The sequence below is a fragment of a genome, unplaced genomic scaffold (assembly GCF_019419815.1).
Source record: "Pyrus x bretschneideri cultivar Hongxiangsu unplaced genomic scaffold, Pyrus_bretschneideri_v1 Contig46, whole genome shotgun sequence".
Taxonomy (NCBI): Eukaryota; Viridiplantae; Streptophyta; class Magnoliopsida; order Rosales; family Rosaceae; genus Pyrus; species Pyrus x bretschneideri.
In genome coordinates, this window is record NW_025999783.1 from 208,217 (window position 1) to 228,159 (window position 19,943).

At 38.7% G+C, this 19,943-nt stretch overlaps 2 protein-coding genes across 2 annotated transcripts; both read left to right on the forward strand.

Moving 5' to 3' along the window:
- The first annotated feature begins 12,782 nt into the window (after positions 1–12,782).
- Positions 12,783–16,093, forward strand: LOC103941625 (beta-amylase 1, chloroplastic). Its single transcript, XM_009351836.3, has 4 exons — positions 12,783–13,626; positions 14,147–14,357; positions 14,722–14,832; positions 14,917–16,093. The coding sequence occupies exons 1-4, from the start codon at positions 13,037–13,039 to the stop codon at positions 15,718–15,720; spliced, it is 1,716 nt and encodes a 571-aa protein (XP_009350111.2). The 5' UTR covers positions 12,783–13,036; the 3' UTR covers positions 15,721–16,093.
- Positions 16,094–17,284: 1,191 nt separating this feature from the next.
- On the forward strand, positions 17,285–19,023 carry LOC103941630 (late embryogenesis abundant protein 1-like). The gene is made up of 3 exons (XM_009351840.3): positions 17,285–17,438; positions 17,692–17,826; positions 18,622–19,023. Exons 1-3 carry the CDS (start codon positions 17,385–17,387, stop codon positions 18,700–18,702), a joined length of 270 nt encoding a protein of 89 aa, XP_009350115.2. The 5' UTR covers positions 17,285–17,384; the 3' UTR covers positions 18,703–19,023.
- The last annotated feature ends 920 nt before the right edge of the window (positions 19,024–19,943 follow it).

The following is a 19,943-nucleotide window of genomic DNA, read 5'->3' on the forward strand; positions in this document are numbered from 1 at the left end:
CATTAAAGAGAAGAAAGGATTTAGAGAATCATTACCCTTGTAGCTCATCCTTGATTACACAAGGGATTCACCCAAGTGGAGGGCCTTCAAGTTACCTCCTTTGCTTCCTTGAGGATTTGAGGATATGTTCTCCAAAAACACCAAAAGCTTGATGTCTCCAAGTCTCTACACCAAAGATTAATTGTGAAGATAAAAGTGGATGACTTAGGGGAGAGGAAATTGCTAGATATCCCTCCCTAAGTGGCCGGCCTCCCTTGTTGAAATAGAGAGAATAATTTCATCAAGAAAAACCCTTAACAAAATAAAGTTATAATTTTGAATTTATACTTCATTTCTTGTGAGTGGCAAACTTGTAATTAACACAAGTTTGGTATCCCTCACTATCCATGGCCGGCCTCTCTAAGTGTTTGGGCTAATTGCCCATTTTGTTTTAGCTGTCATACAACTTAAACATAATGGGCCTTGTGGACCAAAACACTTTTGGGCCCCTAAACCCAAAACCAACTTAGAAGTCCAATACGAACGTTTCGTATAATTAATTAACTTTGACCATACTTCAATTAACCATTTAATTGCTTATCCATTTCATTTAATTACCTCACTTTCATCTTTACTCGGTGTACGATCCATTAGGTTCCAATTAGCGAGGCAGTGGGCGATGTTACTCTTAACTATCGATTGTGAATTTAAACCATATTTCAATTCTCCCTTAAGATTAGTGTTTGCTAATCTTTAGGGCTTCCACAAACCATGAGTGACACCTAGCAGCATGTCATGGTTACCCAAGCTAAGTAGAAGTGGTTGGAGAACCTATCCAGTTACAACTACAATGCAATACGGTCACAGCATGTCATGGTTACCCAAGCTAAGTAGAAGTGGTTGGAGAACCTATCCAGTTACAACTACAATGCAATACGGTCATTCTCTAATACAATACTCTTAATCACATTGTTGAAGTGATAGTTTGTTTCATGTCTACTATCCAATGTGATACTTCCCTATATGATTCGCTTGAATACGATTTGGAACAAACTTCCTAAGTCATATTCATATGCTTTGGTCAAAGACTCTCGAATCATATTTTAGAGTATTCTCCTTCCACCATGGAAGGTTAGAGATCCCTTGTTGTGCATTCATATGCCTACATGACTAGATAGCTTGACCCCAACCATGCTGTGGACACTCCAAAGGAATGCCATTTGACACGATCAAAGATCAAGGACCTAACCATTAGACATCTATGATGCCTCAGGTCAAAGGACTACTTTGCATATTGTAACCATCGAGTTCTTAGATGACATGTATGTTTGAACTCTCTTTTGATCATAGTTCAGTGTACTCAATTACTCTTTCGAGCACCTATGTGTTTGTCTTAGTGTCCAACACTAAATGACTTGAGACTTGTCATATCCATACTTGAGTCGACATAACACATACTAACCTTAGCGGATTGTCAATGCCCAATTGGCAACCCTATGGCTAGGAACGTTTTAGGAATGAACATAAGAGAAAGGTCTCGAAAATCTAACTTACTTAGATCACTTATCTCTTAGATCAAATACATTCCTTGGATTCCCTTATTGCTTAAACACAAGGGCCATGAATAGTGATTAACAATAAGCTTTGCCCTCCATTAAACATATAAAAGTTTAATACATTAAGTATTCCAAAAAGCTATTACATCAAATGAGTGGCTTTGTGGGCATACTTCCAACAATAATGTCCCTCTTCTTGCACACTAAAAATAAATAAAAAATACAATTTTTTCATATCTTAGTTACTTCTTAATGGCGTATCACAATTATTGTCCTCCAGACAAGTTTAAGCATTGCCAAACGGGTGATCCTTCTTGCTTTTGTCAAACTTATCTTCAATTTTTTTTTTTTTGTTCACAATTTGGTATTCATGGACTCGACTTGTTTTCCTCTCCCTTCATCATTAAACATGTTAAACAATTCATTGTGTACATCACTTGCACCAAATCCATCATTAAAAAACCTCACCATGTACCAACTTTCCAGAATCACGTCTTATGCGACTTATGAGACATCCACAATTAAAATCTATTTTACATTCTTCTTCATGCTTGTATTCAAAGATATATAGAAAACATATTCACTTGAAACTTGGCTTTGCATATAGCAGATGTAAGTTGTAAACAGAAACCATTGTGTTAGTAACAAAAAAAAGTTCCACCCACAACAAATTTTTCAATTTATGCACTTTTTGCTGCCTCCAACTTTAAATCCTCAACTAAGTTGTTACTTGATCTATACTCAATTATTTTTATTGTTCACAATTTGGTATTCATCGGCATTATCAACTTGTTTACCTCTCCATTCATCATAAAACACATTAAACAATTCATCGTGTGCATCTTTTGCACCAAATCCAACATTAAAAACTCCATTTACCAACTTTCGAGATGTGACAACCCGTCCCTAAATTTTGTTTTTATTTATTTTAATCGTGGGAATTGACGAAAATGCCTAGAAGCAAGAATTTTGATTTATGTTGACCATTGTCTAGAGGAATGTATGACTTATTCTTTTGGTGTAATTGTGTAGTATTCGTTGGTACGAACGCATATATGAAAGCCGTTTGCGAGTTCAGATTTTATCGGTATAGTTACGGATGTTTGAAATTGGTTATTCGAAGTTTAATTATAAATTATATTGAACTTCCATCTTGTGGGAGTGGTAATCAATTGGTTTTTAAGGGAAGGAGATGAACCAATCAGTTTATAAAAATAAAAAAAATAAAAAAAAAGGAAGAAATGGGAGGCTGCCTGATGGCAGCAAATGAGAGGGGAGGAAGAGAGCACATGAGGGAGATGGAAAAATTGAGAGAGGGGAGAGGAAGAAACTGCCCAATCATAAAGAGAAGAAATGAGGGAAAGGAAAAAAAAAAAAAAAAAAGGAAGGGAAAATGGTCATCCTTTGACCCTCGCGACCTGAAGAGAACCATGGCCAAATTCAGTCATTTTTCCAGCAAATCAAAGAAAACAACTACCTAGAAACTACTCCCTAGTCTTCCCTCTTCCATATCCATCTAAAATTTGAAGGAATTTGGGTGTAAATTCATCAAAGGGCCGACGGCGAGGCTAAGGGTTCGTGGTGGCCATCCCTCAAATTTTGAACCAAAACCCTCAAATTACCACCACCAAAATACTCCTCTGAAGCTTAGGAACAAAGCCTAAACAAGTTTGGGGGCGTCAGAGTTGCTATGGAGCCGAATTGAGGGCAACTAAAACTAGGGTTTCCGACAAGTTTTAGCAAAATTGGGGCTCTTTCAGGCCAAATTGGCACTCTTTCAAGCCAAATTGGCCTTGGCCACATGTATGAAAGTTATTTCTCTCTTTGAGATCTTCATTCTTGTAAATTTTGGTAATTTTTAGAAATAGTTGAATTTTTCGGCAAGTCGAGACGGCCGATCGCCACTTGCGGCGGTGCGTGGGCCGAGGTACCCCTTGACATTCCTAAGTTAAATTTGATACTCCAATTCCATATGTGAAGTCTGATTGATGAAATTTCAGTCATTTGAACCTAGTTCCATTAAGGTCCACCACTTGAATATTATAGCAACCGACGATCCGACCGTTGGATCGTCACCAAACTCTATAGCAACCGACGATCCGACCGTTGGATCGTCACCGTTGGATCGTCTGATTGAGGACCATAGAAACTTACGGATAGGGAATCCAATATACGGATTTTCCTGAATTGGATTTGTAATTTATAAAATAAAATGTTGACTGCCATTTGGTTTTGGCAATTGGCGGAGATCCGACCGTTGGATCGTAATGAAACCTTAGGACATTGTTCTAGAAACATAATGTGGATCCTTAGAAGTAATGGATTGGAAATCCGTGATGCAGATCTTCCGAATTGAATTACGTAGGGATGTGTTTTATGTAAATTATGTATTTTATTCGTACGAACTCTGAGATGTTATTTGCTTTCTAAACGTACCTTAGATAGTTTTTTGGACCAAATCGCAAGAAATGGCACTTGGCAGAGCATTCCGGGTGGTGGTCTGCCGTTGTTAACCTGGAAAAGAGTGGGACCTGAAAAGAGGATTGGAGACGGGGGAACTTGATAATTGCTCTAGGCGATGATGGTTCGTGATGTCTCGATATTCATGCTAGGAAGTCGTAGCGCGGACCTAAGGTGAGTGGGTCTTTTCCTTTCTATCGTATATTATATATATATATATATATATATATATATATATATATGATTGACAATTCCTCAAACGTTTTTATAAATTGATTATTTCATGTAATTACTGTGAATGCTTTGAAGTACTAATGTGAACTACGAATGACTTGATCCCTGTTTAGGATACGTAGACAGTCTAACGAGACGTTAGATGCAGCCATACAAGAAGTGAGATTAAATAATTGAGACAATAGCCTTGTTTAGGGAATTAAGTAATATGAGGGACATTGATGGAAAATGTGAGATTTAACCTTATGATTTGGTGGTTAAATGTTGGTCATAAATCAATGTGTGAAGAAGTAAGAATTTGAAGTAAGGAAACGTAAATAATGATAGTTAATTAAACTAGTGTCTAGTTGGGCTTATCACCGATAATTATTCCCGAAAATAAATAGTTCGGGAGTAGGGCTTTACAACTTATGCATTTTTATGCCATTATATATATATAGGTACATAATTGAAAATGCTATAACATAGTTGAGTATTAGATTGCATCATGGTTTATCTATATGTATATTACATGCACATAATTATTGTGAACGCTTTGAAGTGCACAGGTGAGCGCAGGACACCCAGGTAAGTTCAGGTGAGTTTATAGTATTAGTTGAAATGATAGAGTTATGGCATGACTACATGTATGTTTTAGGCAACTCCGACCTTGTCGTACAAGTTGCAATGATAGGCAACTTCGACACTGTCGTATAGGTTGCTCATGAGTTATATATGTTACAATAGATGCAATTAGAGCTCATAAACCTGCACCCTAGTGTTAGTGTTCCCGTCTATGGCCATGGCACAGTCTTTCACATGATGTTCACCTGTTGTATCTTACGCTCACATTGGATCTAAGGTAGGTACACAGTCCTGTCGTACAGACCACTATAGGTGGTTCTAACTTGTAGGTAACCCGCGTTTATTCGCATAGTCTTCACGAGATCATAGCACTTGAGCGTACTTATTTACACCTAGTCATGTCATACAGACAACAATAGGTGGTTCTGACTCGTGTGCAGGGATATGTGATGAGCTATGGGTTCAGCCATACATGCCACAAAAGGTTAATCCGACTGACATATTACAAGGATATGTGATGAGATATGAATAAGGCGTACAAGTCACTACAGGTGACTCTGACTTATGTGCTAGCATTGGTTGATGAGATATGGGTGCAGTCATACAGGGCACCATAGGTGATTCCGACTTGCGTGCTAGTATGGGTTATTAAGCACATGATTATTTATATTGCTAATGAGATGATGAGTAGTGGTATATTTCTAGATTTACTATTAGTATACATTTGGTTTCATACTTCTGCGTAGTATGATTTTCTGGAAACTATACAGGTTTTACGGCGAGGGGTTACTACCTTTGATAATTGAAATGATTTTGAAAATATTTGTTTTGCCCACTCACACTTTCTATTTTGCACCCCTCTGGGTTCTAGTAGCAAAGTTCCGTATCGACGAGGACTTGTGGCACTCCCAGTTCAGGTGACTCTTTATGATGATATAATTATCATCTTACCTCACTATACTTTTCTTATGCTCTGTATCACTGTGAAATGAGTTCATAACTGCTCACCACGCACTTGTGTATATAGGCACTTTTAGGTTTAAATTTATTCACATTTTACACATTATCACATTCTATGACTTCGTCACCTTCCAGATGTTGGCCAGCATAGCTCGATTCGGAGTTCTAGTGGACATTCCGGGTCGGGCTGTGTCACGAGAACCGTGTCTTATGGGACCTATTAGACAACCACAACTGAAATCTTCTTTACATTCTTCTTCATGCTTGTATTTAAAGATATATAGAAAATATATTCACTTACACTTGACTTTCCATGTAGCATATGTAAGTTGTAAACGGAAACTTACCATCATATCAGTTTACAAAGAAAGTTGCACACACAACAAGTGTTTCAATTGATGCACTCTTTATTGCCTCTAACTTTAAATGCTTAACATGTTGTTCCTTGCTAAACACTCACTGCACAATAAACCAAGAATCGATGGGTTCTTATGAACTTTTAAGTTTAAGATCATCAAAGTTTGAGTCGGTTGAGATGGTAGTTTTTAAAATGAGTAAATTGAGGGTGTTTGGATCTGACTGATTGATAGAGGATTAACAAGAAAGAAAATGTGGTGCGAGGAAAACAAAAGAACTTGAAGAATAATTAAAGAACAAAAGAGAAAAAAGGCTTGAAGAAGAAGACATCATTAGGAGTTAAAGTTTATATGAACATGTGAAATGATAAATCAAGAGGCAGAACATATGATGTTGAAGTCTGATAAATAATTGAAAATAATTAATGCGTTTAACCATATCTGTTTTAGGTTATTCTTTCAAATCTTATTGCGAAAATCCTATTACCAAAACCAAAACCTACAACACCAAATCTTACTTTCATTTATTACTAAATTTGATTATTATCAAGTGATACAATAATGTGACTTTTTCTTACAAAGAATTCAAGAAGTGTCTCATAAGCCTTCCCATGAGATTTTTTCATAGTGTTGAAACGTTTCGACTTCCTCGTGTAAGAAATTTGCTAACTCAAATCCAACATTAATCATGTTTCTCATGTTTTTCTTCATCTCTCTTATATCAAGTTTATAACTTCTCAAGTGAGAATTGTCAATACTAAAGTGTGGACGTTCGGTAACCAATCTACTACCTTCTAAATAAGTTTTAAGCATTGCAAAACGGATGATCGTTCTTGCTTTTTTCAAACTTATCTTCAATTTTTTCTTAATATTCACAATTTGGAAGTCATCGACATTAACAACTTGTTTCACTCTCTCTCCATCATAAAACAAGTTAAACAATCCATCATGTGCATCATTTGCACCATATCCATGATTAAAAACATCACTATGTACCAACTTTCCAAAACCACGTCTTGTGCTCATAATGTTTTTCACATGTCAATGCTCTGTGGTTATGTGCCAAATGGTTCACATGTTTTGGAACCAACACCACTGGAATCATAAAAGGATTTGAGTTATGAAGAACCAGTTGTTATTCTTGATTGGAGAGATAAAACTCTTTGGAACAAGGTAATTCTGGTAAAAGTTATGTGGAGAAACCACAAGATAGAAGAAGCTACTTGGGAGATGAAAGAAAACATCAATATCCATATCTTTTTTACTAGTTGAGTTGTAGAAATTCCAAGATGAAATTTTCTTAAGTGGTTAGATTGTCATGACTCGTACCTTAAATAAATGTATTTTATTCCCGAAAAGTGTGAAACGATGAAAATGCCCTCAGCGAGGTTTATATTGAATAATTATGGATCATTGAGTTTGGTGTGCAATTCTTGTGTTTTCTCATTTTGTACAATTAGTATTCATTCTCATAATTGCATAAGCGAAGATGGATTTGAAAATGAACTTATGGCAAATAAGTTGGGATTTTTAGTATGTGATGACCAAAATTGTAATTTTGCCATGTAAAAATTTGAGTGGTTGATGACCCAACTCGGTATACCATCTTTCTTTTTCTCCCTCATTCTCTCCCCAGCTCTCTGCAACTCTGTCTACTCTCTCCCTCACCGAAGGCAACCACCCATACCGTTATTAATCTCACCCAAATTCCAACTTCAAAACCAGCAATTTAAGAATCAGAGTGTCCTGAGGACCACAATAGAGGTCTTGCATTTGCGATCTAGTGATGGGAGAGTGGAGAACAAGAGACTTTGAAACCACTAACGTTTTTCGATGAAGTCCGCGGTGAAAATCAACGAACTAGCCGTCGATTGAGCTCAAGTTAGTTCTAAATTGATTCTAGGTATCATTTTCAATATGTGCATGTTGAAATTGAGCTGACAATCAAGGTTTTAAAGTCTGTTCATGGCCTGTGTATTTTTCTAGAATCCAGCGGGGAACTCTGGCTAGTTTCTATCAAGTTCGAGGAGGATTTCAACCCAAACTATCCTAAATTGTGTTTGGGTAAGTAGTTTAGGTGTTTTTGTGAAGTTTGGTTGAGAAATTCGAGCTAAAACCAAGCTCTATTCTTAATCTAGAAAATCTAGCTTCTAATAGGACTATGCCTTCTTAGCACCCACCTGGATATTTTTTGAAATTATCTCTTCAATCCCCTCGTTATTCAAAACTCAATTTCTATTTGGTCTCGACTTTTGTGCCTTGAACTAGGACTATGAACCTAGTGTTTTTTATACACTTCATTTATTCTTATCTGATTAACCACTAGTTTTGATTCATGTAAGTTGAATCTTATCAAACCTATCCTGATCCTTAATAATTTTAATTCAACCAGGACTCGACTGGGCTATGTCTAAGTTTGATCCCTTAGCAATTCTACTTCCATTAGGACTTGATCGAATCAATGTTTTCTGAGCTGAGAGCCAACTGGCATGAGGAATCATTATTGGGTTGAGAGCCATGACCTTCCAGCTCGAGTTATCTCTCGGCCTAGTTTCTGTATTTCAAGCCCAAACACTATTAATCTCCTAGAAAGGAAAACAATCAAGGTCCCAATTGTGAGCAGGGAATGAAGGGGAGAGGCAACATCTTAGAGGCTTTTGTTGAGTGTGGCAAACATGAGTGATCTAACCGTTTGGCAAATGTAATAGATTGAGGGGGCGTTTGTTGCACCGGACTATTACGGATTGAACTAGCTTCAGGGACAAAGTTAGATTGGCTTGGTTTGAACTAAGCATGACAAGAATAATGAAGTGTTTGGTATAGTGAGGGAATAAACTATGGACTAAAATATTTTTAGAACCCGAATTTTTTTTTTTATCATTTTTAATTTATTTTTACCTTAAAAAACAAAAAACAACTAATATTTATTATAAAATATCATATTGTAGTTATTTAATTTTTAAAAATCGAATTATGTTTCAAGTTTGCAAATCCTCTCAACCTTTATTTTAATCAGAAGAATAGACCAACCTTTTTATTGCAAATCCTCTGCCTCTTCACTTCCATCTTCTGCACCTCCTGCCTCTTCACTTCCTCTCACAAAATCAATTGCAAATCTTAAAATCAAAACATAGAGCAAGAAAGAGATTGAAGGAGGTGGGCTACATGTGTGATTGGCTCAAAGGTGGAGGCTAAGGGTTGGATCTGGTTTGGGTTTTCTGGGTGCATGTGTGATTGAAACAACCATGATCATCCCACTGCATATTTTTTTTTTGGGTAAAGTACAAAAAACTACCTCAACTATTGGTGTCATGACATTTTCATACCTCATCTTTTAAAATTGACAATGTCATACCTCATATTACGAATTTGTGCTAATGATATACCTTCTGTTAGTCTGCCGTTAATTTGTCAGTTAAATGCTGACGTGGCTTAATCCATACCCCACTTTCTATTAAAAAATATTAAAAAAAAATCATTTAATATTTTTAAATATTAAAATAATAAAGAAAAGTTAAAACAAAAAAAATCAAAAAAATCAAAACCTTTTGTCCCATCCACCCCCTCCCCCCTTCTCTCTCTCTCCCCATCTTCTTCTTCCTTGCGTGATTCAACCAAAAAATAAAAATAAAAAATTTGAAAACCCATCAACCCCCAACCCCCCGAAGAAGAACAACAAGAAAAAGAAGGAAGGAGGAGGAGAAGAAGAAGAAGAAGAAAAAAAAAAAAAAAATTCCCCAACCCAGTTCGTACCCCCCCCCCCCACCCTACCCCCAAAAAAAAACACAAACCCAGTTCGTCCCCTCCCAAAACAAATCCAACCCCTTGCCAACCCAAAAAGAAAAAGAAGGAGGAGGAGGAAGAAGAAGAAGAAGAAGAAGAAGAAGAAGAAGAAGAAAAAAAATAGAAAAAAAACCCAAATCCTGTTCGCCGATTTCGCGAGGGGTGAGTGCGGAGGGTGGACTCGAGGGTAAGACGAACTGAGATTTTTTTTTTCTTTTCTAGGTTGCAGGTAGGGGCTCGGATGGGGAAGAAGAGGGGGTGGGGGGGGGTGATGGGGGAGAAGAAAGAAGGACGCGAGGGGGGAGGGTGGGAAGGGATGAAGGTTTTTTTTTTTTTTTTGTTCTTCTTCTTCTTTTGTTTTCTGGGTTACAGGTTTGTAGCAAGGGGTGAGGGGGGGGGGAGGGTGGGAAGGGATGAAGTTTTTTTTTTTTTTTTTTTTCTTTTTCTTTTTCTTCTTTTGTTTTTTGGGTTGCAAGCTTGCAACAGGGGGTGGGGGGGGGATGGGGGAGAAGAAAGAAGGATGCCCCGGGGGGGGGGGAAGGGTGGGAAGGGATGAAGTTTTTTTATTTTTCTTTTTCTTCTTTTGTTTTCTGGGTTGTAGGCTTGCAACAGGGGGATGTATGGAGGGAGGGAAAGGGTTGTTTTGTTTTGTATTTTTTTTTTTAACTTTTCTTTATTATTTTAATATTTAAAAAATATTAAATGATTTTTTTTTAGTTTTTAATAGTATTTTATTAAATTTTTAATAGAAAGTGGGCCCTGAATCAAGTCACGTCAACATTTAACTGAGAAATTCACGCCAAATTAACGGAAGGTATAACATTGGCACAAATTCGTAAGATGAGGTATGAAAGTGTCGTGAAACCAACAGTTGAGGTAGTTTTTTGTACTTTACCCTTTTTTTTTTTTTTTTTTTTTGGATTTCTTGGATTTTCTGAGTTTTCTAAGTTTGAATTTTGGCATTTTCTGGGTTATCTGGGTTTAAATTTTGGGAGTTGGTTCTGGTTTTGAATAGGGAACTGTTGCAAATTTTTTGCATTTTTTTTTTTAATTTTGCAGGATCTGGGTTTGAAAAGGGGATAGAAACTGGTGTGAGGAACGAAGCAGGGAGAGGTGAAGCGAGCAGATTTGGCTTAGCAGTCCGGCCAATTTCGGGAGGCCTCGCTAAGACCCTTCAACGAAGCTTTTTATCCGACTTAGTCTCGGCGAGTCTCATTAGACATAGTCTTGACGTGAAACAAACACGGGACTAAGCCAAGATATAATCTAGTCTATTCCAAAGAAATTCAGGGAAGCCAAACAAAGGATCCTAAGGGGGCGTTTGTTGCGCCGGACTATTTCGGACTGGATTAGCTTCAAGGACTAAGCTGGACTGGCTTAGACTAGACTAAACTGGACTAACTTAGTGAAGCGTTTGGTGCAGTATTGGACTAAGAAGCTGGATAATAACAAATTCTAATATTATATTATTTAATATATAAATTATTAATATTTTATTATGATCTTATCTTTTTCTCCATCTTTTCCTACCATTTCCGTCCCACTATTTTCCTCTTCTCTCATCGTCCCACCCTCTCCCTCTTTTTTTCCTCTTAGACCTCTCAATTCATGTCTCTTTCTCATTCCTGGTCAAACTCCTTATTGATTCAAGTCTCTATTTCTCTGTCCTCCCTCCCTCTCTAGATATACGTTGTTCGAACGGAACCTCACGGCTTCAATTTTCCCGACGAGTTGCAGGTTTCCCGATGTGTTTTCCGACCAACCCTCATTAAATTGGATGAAGTTAGCACCGCCAAAAAATTCATCACCATCCCTGGACCGAGATCTTAGCTTTGAATGCTCGAATCTGTCATGGATTTGAAGAAGCCCAAACAGGCCTAGACTTCCAGGCCATTTTCCAGCCACATTTGACCACATTTTGGCCTCGATTCAGGTAAAATCGTAATCATGTCACTCCCAGCTTCAATTTGGTATATTTTATATGAAAGTTGGTTGTGAAATGGATCTGAAAGAGAGTCGGAAAGTTAATGATTGATCTAGATGACCGGAGATGACAAGGAGTCTGTCGGGAGTGGTCGTTGAGCATGACGAGGACGAGAAAGAGAGGATAGTCTTAGCTAGTCCTATGGTTATTGGGGGGGTCTCGCTAAGACCTCTTAGTGAAGGGTTTTGTCCATGCTAGTCCCCTTTAGTCTCATTAATATTAGTCCTAGCATGGAACAAACACAGTATTGGACTAATAGCTAGTTCAGTCCAATCCAGTCCAACTTAGTGAGGGCAAACAAACGCTCTCTAAAAGTATAAACTAGAGCAAGAAGGTTTTTTTTTTTTTTTTTTTTTTTTTTTTTTTTTTTGATAAAAACTATAGCTGTAAGTTAATTGTAGCAAACATCAACTTATATGTGGACACCAAATGTCAGGTTCTTAATACAGTGGTGGCCCCCACCCACCCAATCAACCATTCAACCTGCCAATCTCACCCTCAACAAAACCTCGACGCATACCCAAACACTCTTAAGCCCTTACGTGTCGGACACTCACTCTCACCGCTACTCATCCTTGGCCACGTCTCCACATGCCCTCTTCCCCGCCTCTACCGTGGACGTCAAACCGGCCTCAGAACACAAAACGACAACCGAAATTGGGAAGCCAGCTCCGTCCCCCAGCTACATGTCGTAAGCCTAAAGGACATGAGCCTCCCCCGCTCGCTCCCCGCCACGTGTCAGCGCGTTCCCGGGAACCCTGGAACCTTCCACGCTAACACGTGCGTACATCGAGCGATCGTAGCCGTAGCATGCTCGGCCGGTGCCACTTGGAGATGGGGACACGTGTCGTGGAAGTATCGGCCCCGAAAAGATTATTTAATCTTATCCAGAGGGAGCTACGAAGCAAGCTCTTTCGTTCTATAAATGCAGGAGCTTCACGAGCCTCCCTTTTCCCACACAAAATTTTCAAATCCCAAAAACAACGATCCGAAAATTCAAAATTCAGAAAAGCTCCCTGACTGGAAAGAGAATCTGAATCTCCAAAAGGAAAAGGCAGAGGCGAAAAATTCATAAACTTTCTGTAAAAAATTTGAACTTTTGAATTCAATTTTATTTTTTTCTCACGTTTGGGCTTAATTTCTGTTTGGCTACAAAGAAAATGGCGTTGAGCATGACGCACCAGATCAGCGCGCTCTCCGGGACTCCGATTAGGTCGACCGACGCCACCTCATCATCCGTGGAATCGGTCAGCGCGTCGCCAATGCGGAAGTCTCCGGCGGCGGGTCTGACTTGCAAAATTCAGAAGCCGGAAGGGGTTGACAGGCTGTCGCCGCCGTTGAGTCCGTGCAGATCGCCGGTTCTCGGGGCGAGCCGGCCGGATCTGTCCATGGCGTGCAGGGCGTTCGCGGCGGAGGCGGAATCGCCGGTTCTGGAGCACCAGGTGAGGGGTCCGCACTATAAGGGGACGGGAGTGCCGGTTTACGTGATGATGCCGTTGGACAGCGTGACGATGCACAACTCGGTGAATCGGAAGAAGGCGATGAACGCGAGTCTGCAGGCGCTTAAGAGTGCTGGGGTGGAGGGTGTGATGATGGACGTGTGGTGGGGGTTGGTGGAGAGGGACGCGCCAGGCGCGTACAATTGGGGCGGGTACGCTGAGCTTCTCGAGATGGCGAGGAAGCACGGTCTCAAAGTACAGGCTGTGATGTCGTTTCATCAGTGTGGCGGGAACGTCGGTGACTCCGTTACGTGAGTCTCCTTCTCTCTCTTACTTCATTTCCATCTTTCATTTTTTCACGTTTTTCTCGCTTGGTTTTTTATATTCACTTTCACGTGCGATGGTGGAGCGTTGGTGCACGCTCCTTATGTGAACAGAAAGTAAATTTTTGTAAGAGAATTATTATCTGAACTCTATAAATCTTATTCTGCATTTTAAATTTTCTATAATTTAAAAAAAAGAATTACGTAGAATGAATTGTTTTTTAAATTTCAGTGTCATAATTTAAGTAGTTGTAAAATTTATTTTTCTAAGTTTATAATCAATTTAATTTATACTTAATGTGCCGGCTTAGCTCGCGTTGCGTTGAAAAATCTCTTGGGTTTTGTGGTTTTAATAAATTACAAGATTTGTTTTATATTCTTCCTGAAATTTTAGCAGCTCGAAAATTGTGTCCTGTTTTCGATTTTTATTGACATTGTACTTGAAATTACATTGTTACATGGAATTCTGGAAATTGATGGCTGAATAGTGTGTTTTTCTTGAATACAGCATTCCTTTACCCAAATGGGTTGTGGAGGAGGTCGATAAAGATCCAGACCTTGCATACACTGATCAGTGGGGAAAGAGGAATTGCGAGTATTTATCGCTTGGCGCTGATACCCTGCCGGTCCTCAAGGGCCGCACGCCAGTCCAGTGCTACGCAGACTTCATGCGTGCCTTCAGAGACAACTTCAAACACCTCCTTGGTGACACCGTTGTGGTAACACTTGAGGCTCTTTAACTCTGAATAGTTGAATTTTGAATTTTCTGAGTTGGCTGTGATGGTGAAAAAACTTGGTATTACATGTACCAACATTAACGGACAAAAATGAACCCCATGTCTCTATTATTTTTGCTGCATTTTGAATCTTGAAGTTGACTCTCATGTGTACGAGGATGATACATAAAGTCGCTATAAATCCAACCAAAAAGGAAAATAAGCGAAACCCAATAGATAATGAATATGTTCCCTTTTTAGTTTTTAATGACAAATATATGGGTCTTCAATGGTTTTGAATCTTTAGTTAGAACCTGCTCATACATGCCTTGCTTGTTAAGCTAAATTGTTTCAAAATTCTCCTCAGGAAATCCAAGTCGGAATGGGTCCAGCGGGTGAGCTGCGCTACCCTTCTTATCCAGAATCGAATGGGACATGGCAATTTCCAGGAATTGGCGCCTTCCAATGTTTTGACAAGGTATCTACTTCATCTCTTTCTCCTCTCTGCCAGTAGCTTCTAGTTTTATAGACCGCAACTAATATATGATAAAACATTATGCAGTATATGCTCAGCAGCTTGAAAGCTGCTGCTGAAGCTGCGGGGAAGCCAGAATGGGGTAGCACAGGCCCCACTGATGCAGGTCACTATAAAAACTGGCCGGAAGATACCCCATTTTTCAGAAAAGAAGGTGGAGGCTGGAACACTGCTTATGGTGAATTCTTCCTCGGCTGGTACTCGCAGATGCTCTTGGACCATGGTGAGAGGATACTTACCTCAGCTAAGTCTATCTTCGAGGAGGCCGGTGTGAAGATCTCAGTAAAGGTTGCAGGTATCCACTGGCACTACGGGACCCGGTCCCATGCCCCCGAGCTTACAGCAGGGTATTACAACACACGATTCAGAGATGGTTACATTCCTATTGCGCAAATGCTAGCACGCCATGGTGCCATCTTCAATTTCACTTGCGTTGAGATGCGCGACCACGAGCAGCCACAGGAAGCTCAATGTTTACCAGAGAAGCTTGTTAGGCAAGTGGCTATGGCCACACAGAAAGTAAACGTACCACTTGCCGGTGAAAATGCCCTGCCAAGGTACGACGATTACGCGCACGAGCAGATCTTGGAAGCATCATCTTTGAACGTTGAGGGCAACACCCAAGGCAACCAGATGTGCGCGTTCACATACTTGAGGATGAACCCGCACCTGTTCCAGCCCGACAACTGGAGGCGTTTTGTGGCGTTTGTGAAGAAAATGAAGGAAAAGGGTAGCCGCAAGTGCAGGGAAGAGGTGGAGAGGGAAGCAGAGCATTTCGTGCACGTTTCAACACCTTTGGTGCAGGAGGCTGCTGTTGCTCTGATGCACTAAGAAATTCAGGATACGGCTATTAGCTAGCTCGCTTCTACCGCAGTCGAAACTAGCGATGATTCCTAAAATGCACATTCGTTTACAAGGTACAAACATAACGGCAAGAACAGTTGCTGCTCCATTCCCTGGTTAATTTCTCCGTAGCTGATCAATCCAAGTTGTGGTTATGGAAAATGAGTAGGGGTGTGGCGTGTGTGTACCATAAGATTTGGGGGGTAGGTAGCGATTGCTGTATCAATACCCCCAAAGAACCATATCTATCCTCTTGATTCAACATGATCTTTCCCAATTCATATATAGTTTCCTCTTTCCTTTTCAAGTGTTGAAACGTACAATGCCAATGGTCAAATATGATGTTACACTCTTCCATCTATAGCTATTGAATATTACAACTGTCAAAACTTGATTGTCTTTAATTTCCTGTAGTTGCTCACGCTACTGGGTTCGATAAAGTTTTTCTTTTATGTTGTCTGTCACGAATATTCATCATTTCTAATCCTATCATTTCAAGGACTGAAATGAATCAATTTTGTTCACGAGTAATCTTTAATCATTTAATTAGACATAAATTGTCATTTCTCACCCCCCTTAAAATTAGGAAGTTTTGAATTCGAGTCCAATCCGATCCAATTTATCATGGTTTTCAAGTCATATTATTGAGGGCAAACTGTTCATGTCGCAAGTCCAACTGTTCCACTTCAGAAACATGTTTTGATTTGTAATTCAAATTCTGGAATCCTCGCCTTGCTTGAATACTCATATTTGGAGAAGGTCTCTCAGTACTGACCGGCAAGGACTGTAAATGTTGAAAACTTGAAAGGCAACGTTTTACTTCCTCTGGAAAACCTGCTATAGCACGTGACAAATCACGTGTATTGGTCCCGGGTCTCTAGAAGCTCCTTCAAGTTGTAGCCACAGAGAGTTGTATGGTCCAAATTACAACGTTTTATTTCATAATAATTTTGTCCATTTTACAATCACGGATGTTCAAAATATTTCACACAACTCAAGTCACCTTCAAATGACTCAAATTCTTGCTTATTCTTAACTTTTATGATAAAATTTAACATTCTTCAATAAACACTGTTTAGTTAAAGCATAACCACGTGTTATACGTTATATGTATGCTTCAAATTTTGTAGCACGATATTATGTTTTAATTATAAGTAATGCTAATCCAAATTTACAAATCAAATGATATGTCACCAATAAGAAATAAACTCGTTAATTAACATTTAACTAATAATCCAGTTATCAACTTCTATGTCATTTCATTTATATATGTGATCTACAAATTTGGTCTATCTAGCATTTCCCTTTTAATTATTCATACCTGTCACAATATAAAAGTCATCACTCAAGTTTTTCTCGTCCCCAAGCCAAGTGCTTGGTGGTGCATAGTCCTCTCCCTTCAAAGGACCATGTCAAAATTTGCCGATGGCATACAAATTGTCACTCAATGCCCATTTCAAGAGCAGAAAAACACGTTGCAGAAAGACTCGCTCCCAAATCCATGTGTCACTCACTCCTATTTGGAGCCATAATTTAGTATATATTACCTTTACAATCCCAGTTTTAACATCAATCAATAAACGTTTACATTAAGAAAACCCAAGTTACACACACAAGTATTCTCAATAGTCCTATAATTTTCTTGAGAGGAGATGTCTAGCATGCAGCAACCATTCAACGCAGGCCAATCCCAAGGCCAGGGCCAGGTATGAAATTTATGTTTCCGATTCAAGCACGGTTGACGGCACTGCTATTTCCGCCCACTTGTCATATTTTCCCGCTCATCAACTAGTGAAATGTTCAGAGACAAATGAATATAAGGTGAGTGGGGAAACAAGACAAGTGCGTGGGTGCAGTAACTCTTTGATTATCAGAGTATAATTTATTAGATAATGGCCAGACCATTGTACCCCGAAATTTGTGAAACAATGCCATATATTACTGTTGTTGTTGGTGCAGGCTAAGGCAGAAGAGTGGATGCAGTCCACACAGGAAACAGCACATCAAGCTAGGAACGCGACTTCTGATGCAGCTCAATCAGCCAAGGAGTCTGCCCAGCATGAAAAGGACCAAAGTGCTGGATTTCTTCAGCAGGTTAACTATATATTTCTTTCTGAAGATATGATTTTTGCCTCTAAAACTTAATTTTCTCTACATAAAACCCGACATAAGTTTTTTTTTTGAATAAAACTCATGATTAGATTCCACATCAGCAAATTCATTAATTATGTTTGACTTCACACATTAAAAAAATTTCGGATGCCTAAAATACCCCTATTTGATTTTTTTTTTTTAATGTTTATAAACCCTATTTGAATGTTGATGTACATAATTAATGCCATGTGAATGGATGGTAAGGGAGAATTAATGATTTTACAAAAAAAAAAAACATTAATGTTATAAATTCTATATAATAACATAAAACATGTCTAATATATGTTATTATACATGCTTAATTAAGTCAATAAAATGATATTTTACATATTAATGTCGGTAAATTATTTCTCTATCTTTCTCTCTCTCTCACATATATATATATATATATATATATATATATATATGCATGAAAATTTTGAGCGATGCTTTAGGGACTAAACTAATTAAGTTTAGAGGATCGCATATTATGTAACGGGTAAAGTTCACTTGTTACATTGATTAATTACTGTACTCAGTCGTCAATAAACGTGTAATTAAGTTATCTAGTAATCAGCTAATGTGGTCAAAAGATTGTCAAGTAATTTTCAACTGTACACGGACTATAATACAAACAAGTGGGATCTCCTTTCGGTATATTTTTGTATGCAAAATGAATGATCATCATGTAGGCTTGGATTTAGTCAATATATAAACCTTGTAAACTTCTGATAGAGCTATTCTCAATTGTTACAGACTGGAGAGCAAGTGATGAACATGGCACACGGTGCTATGGACAGCGTGAAGAACACACTCGGAATGAATGAAAAGAAATGAAGAAGATATATACCAGCAGCAGCCACATCTTCCTGTTATGATGTGTGAAGATGTTTTATTAACTAATTAGCATCTACGATGGAGTTAGGGTTTTGTTAATTAGGAGCATTCCTTGCTCTTAATTCCTTATCATTCCGGACACTCAAGTTAATTTGTCTGTTAGAGTCAGACTGAGAAGTCTTCGAAAGAAGGCTCCTGCCATCAGTTGTAATAAACTCTACAGATATATTCTTTAGTTTGTTTTCCATTTTTCTTTCACATTACAGCAGTCAATGTAATAAAAGCTAAATACTACTGCAATAGTGCCATATTGCCATGCAATGCAAACAAAGTTGGTTTCTTTAATTACCTTTGTTAATTAATCTCCATCATATATCTGTTAGGTATTACATCCAATTAACGTTGATCATTTTGTGTAATAGGTAACACACACACACACACACACACACACACACACACACACACACACACATATAACTACTAGGTCCCTTTTAAATCCTCTAAACTGATTGTTCAATTAGCTGTAACAAATTTTCCAGTGTCTCCCTCATGACCTTATTATCTTGAACAACGTCATCATTGTCCACCAAGGTCTCATGTTCAACAAGGTTCCAACCATCTTCAACAACGGCAAAGCTCTTCACCTGGCTTAGCCATACGACAGACCATGACCAACCTCAACTACGTCATGATACGTACCGAGATATATTTCCCACGCTAGAGAAAGTTTGTAAGCGAGATGTCTGGTCATCATCAACAACAGCAGCAGCAGCAAGAAAACTCACCGGGCGCTTTGGTGTAACAATATCTGGTTCTGAAACAAAGAAACTCCAAAAGTCTAAGCAAACCTCAAAAAAATTGGGTGTCATCCACGTATGAGAACTTTATAAGATATTCAAGACCAATCACATTGGATGGTTCAAGCACCCAACGTGATGACTGTAAAACAAGTGAGAAACAGTGCCAAATTGTTAACGATTTCCACGATGTCTAGATTCGTATGATCCAAGTACAAGGGACGGGTACTCCGTAACCACCCGATGACCGCATTATACATCTTAACACGCACCCCATTCGGTGGTGATACAATATTAGAAGTAAGTGCTACGATGACAACCTCTGTGAAACATTGAAGGGTGAAATTCTGGTATGCATGAGCAGGCAAAAGATGCACAAGGATATCAACCAAACGGTCAATTTGGTCGAGGTGAAAGCATGAGAGGAAAGCATGCAACGTGGAA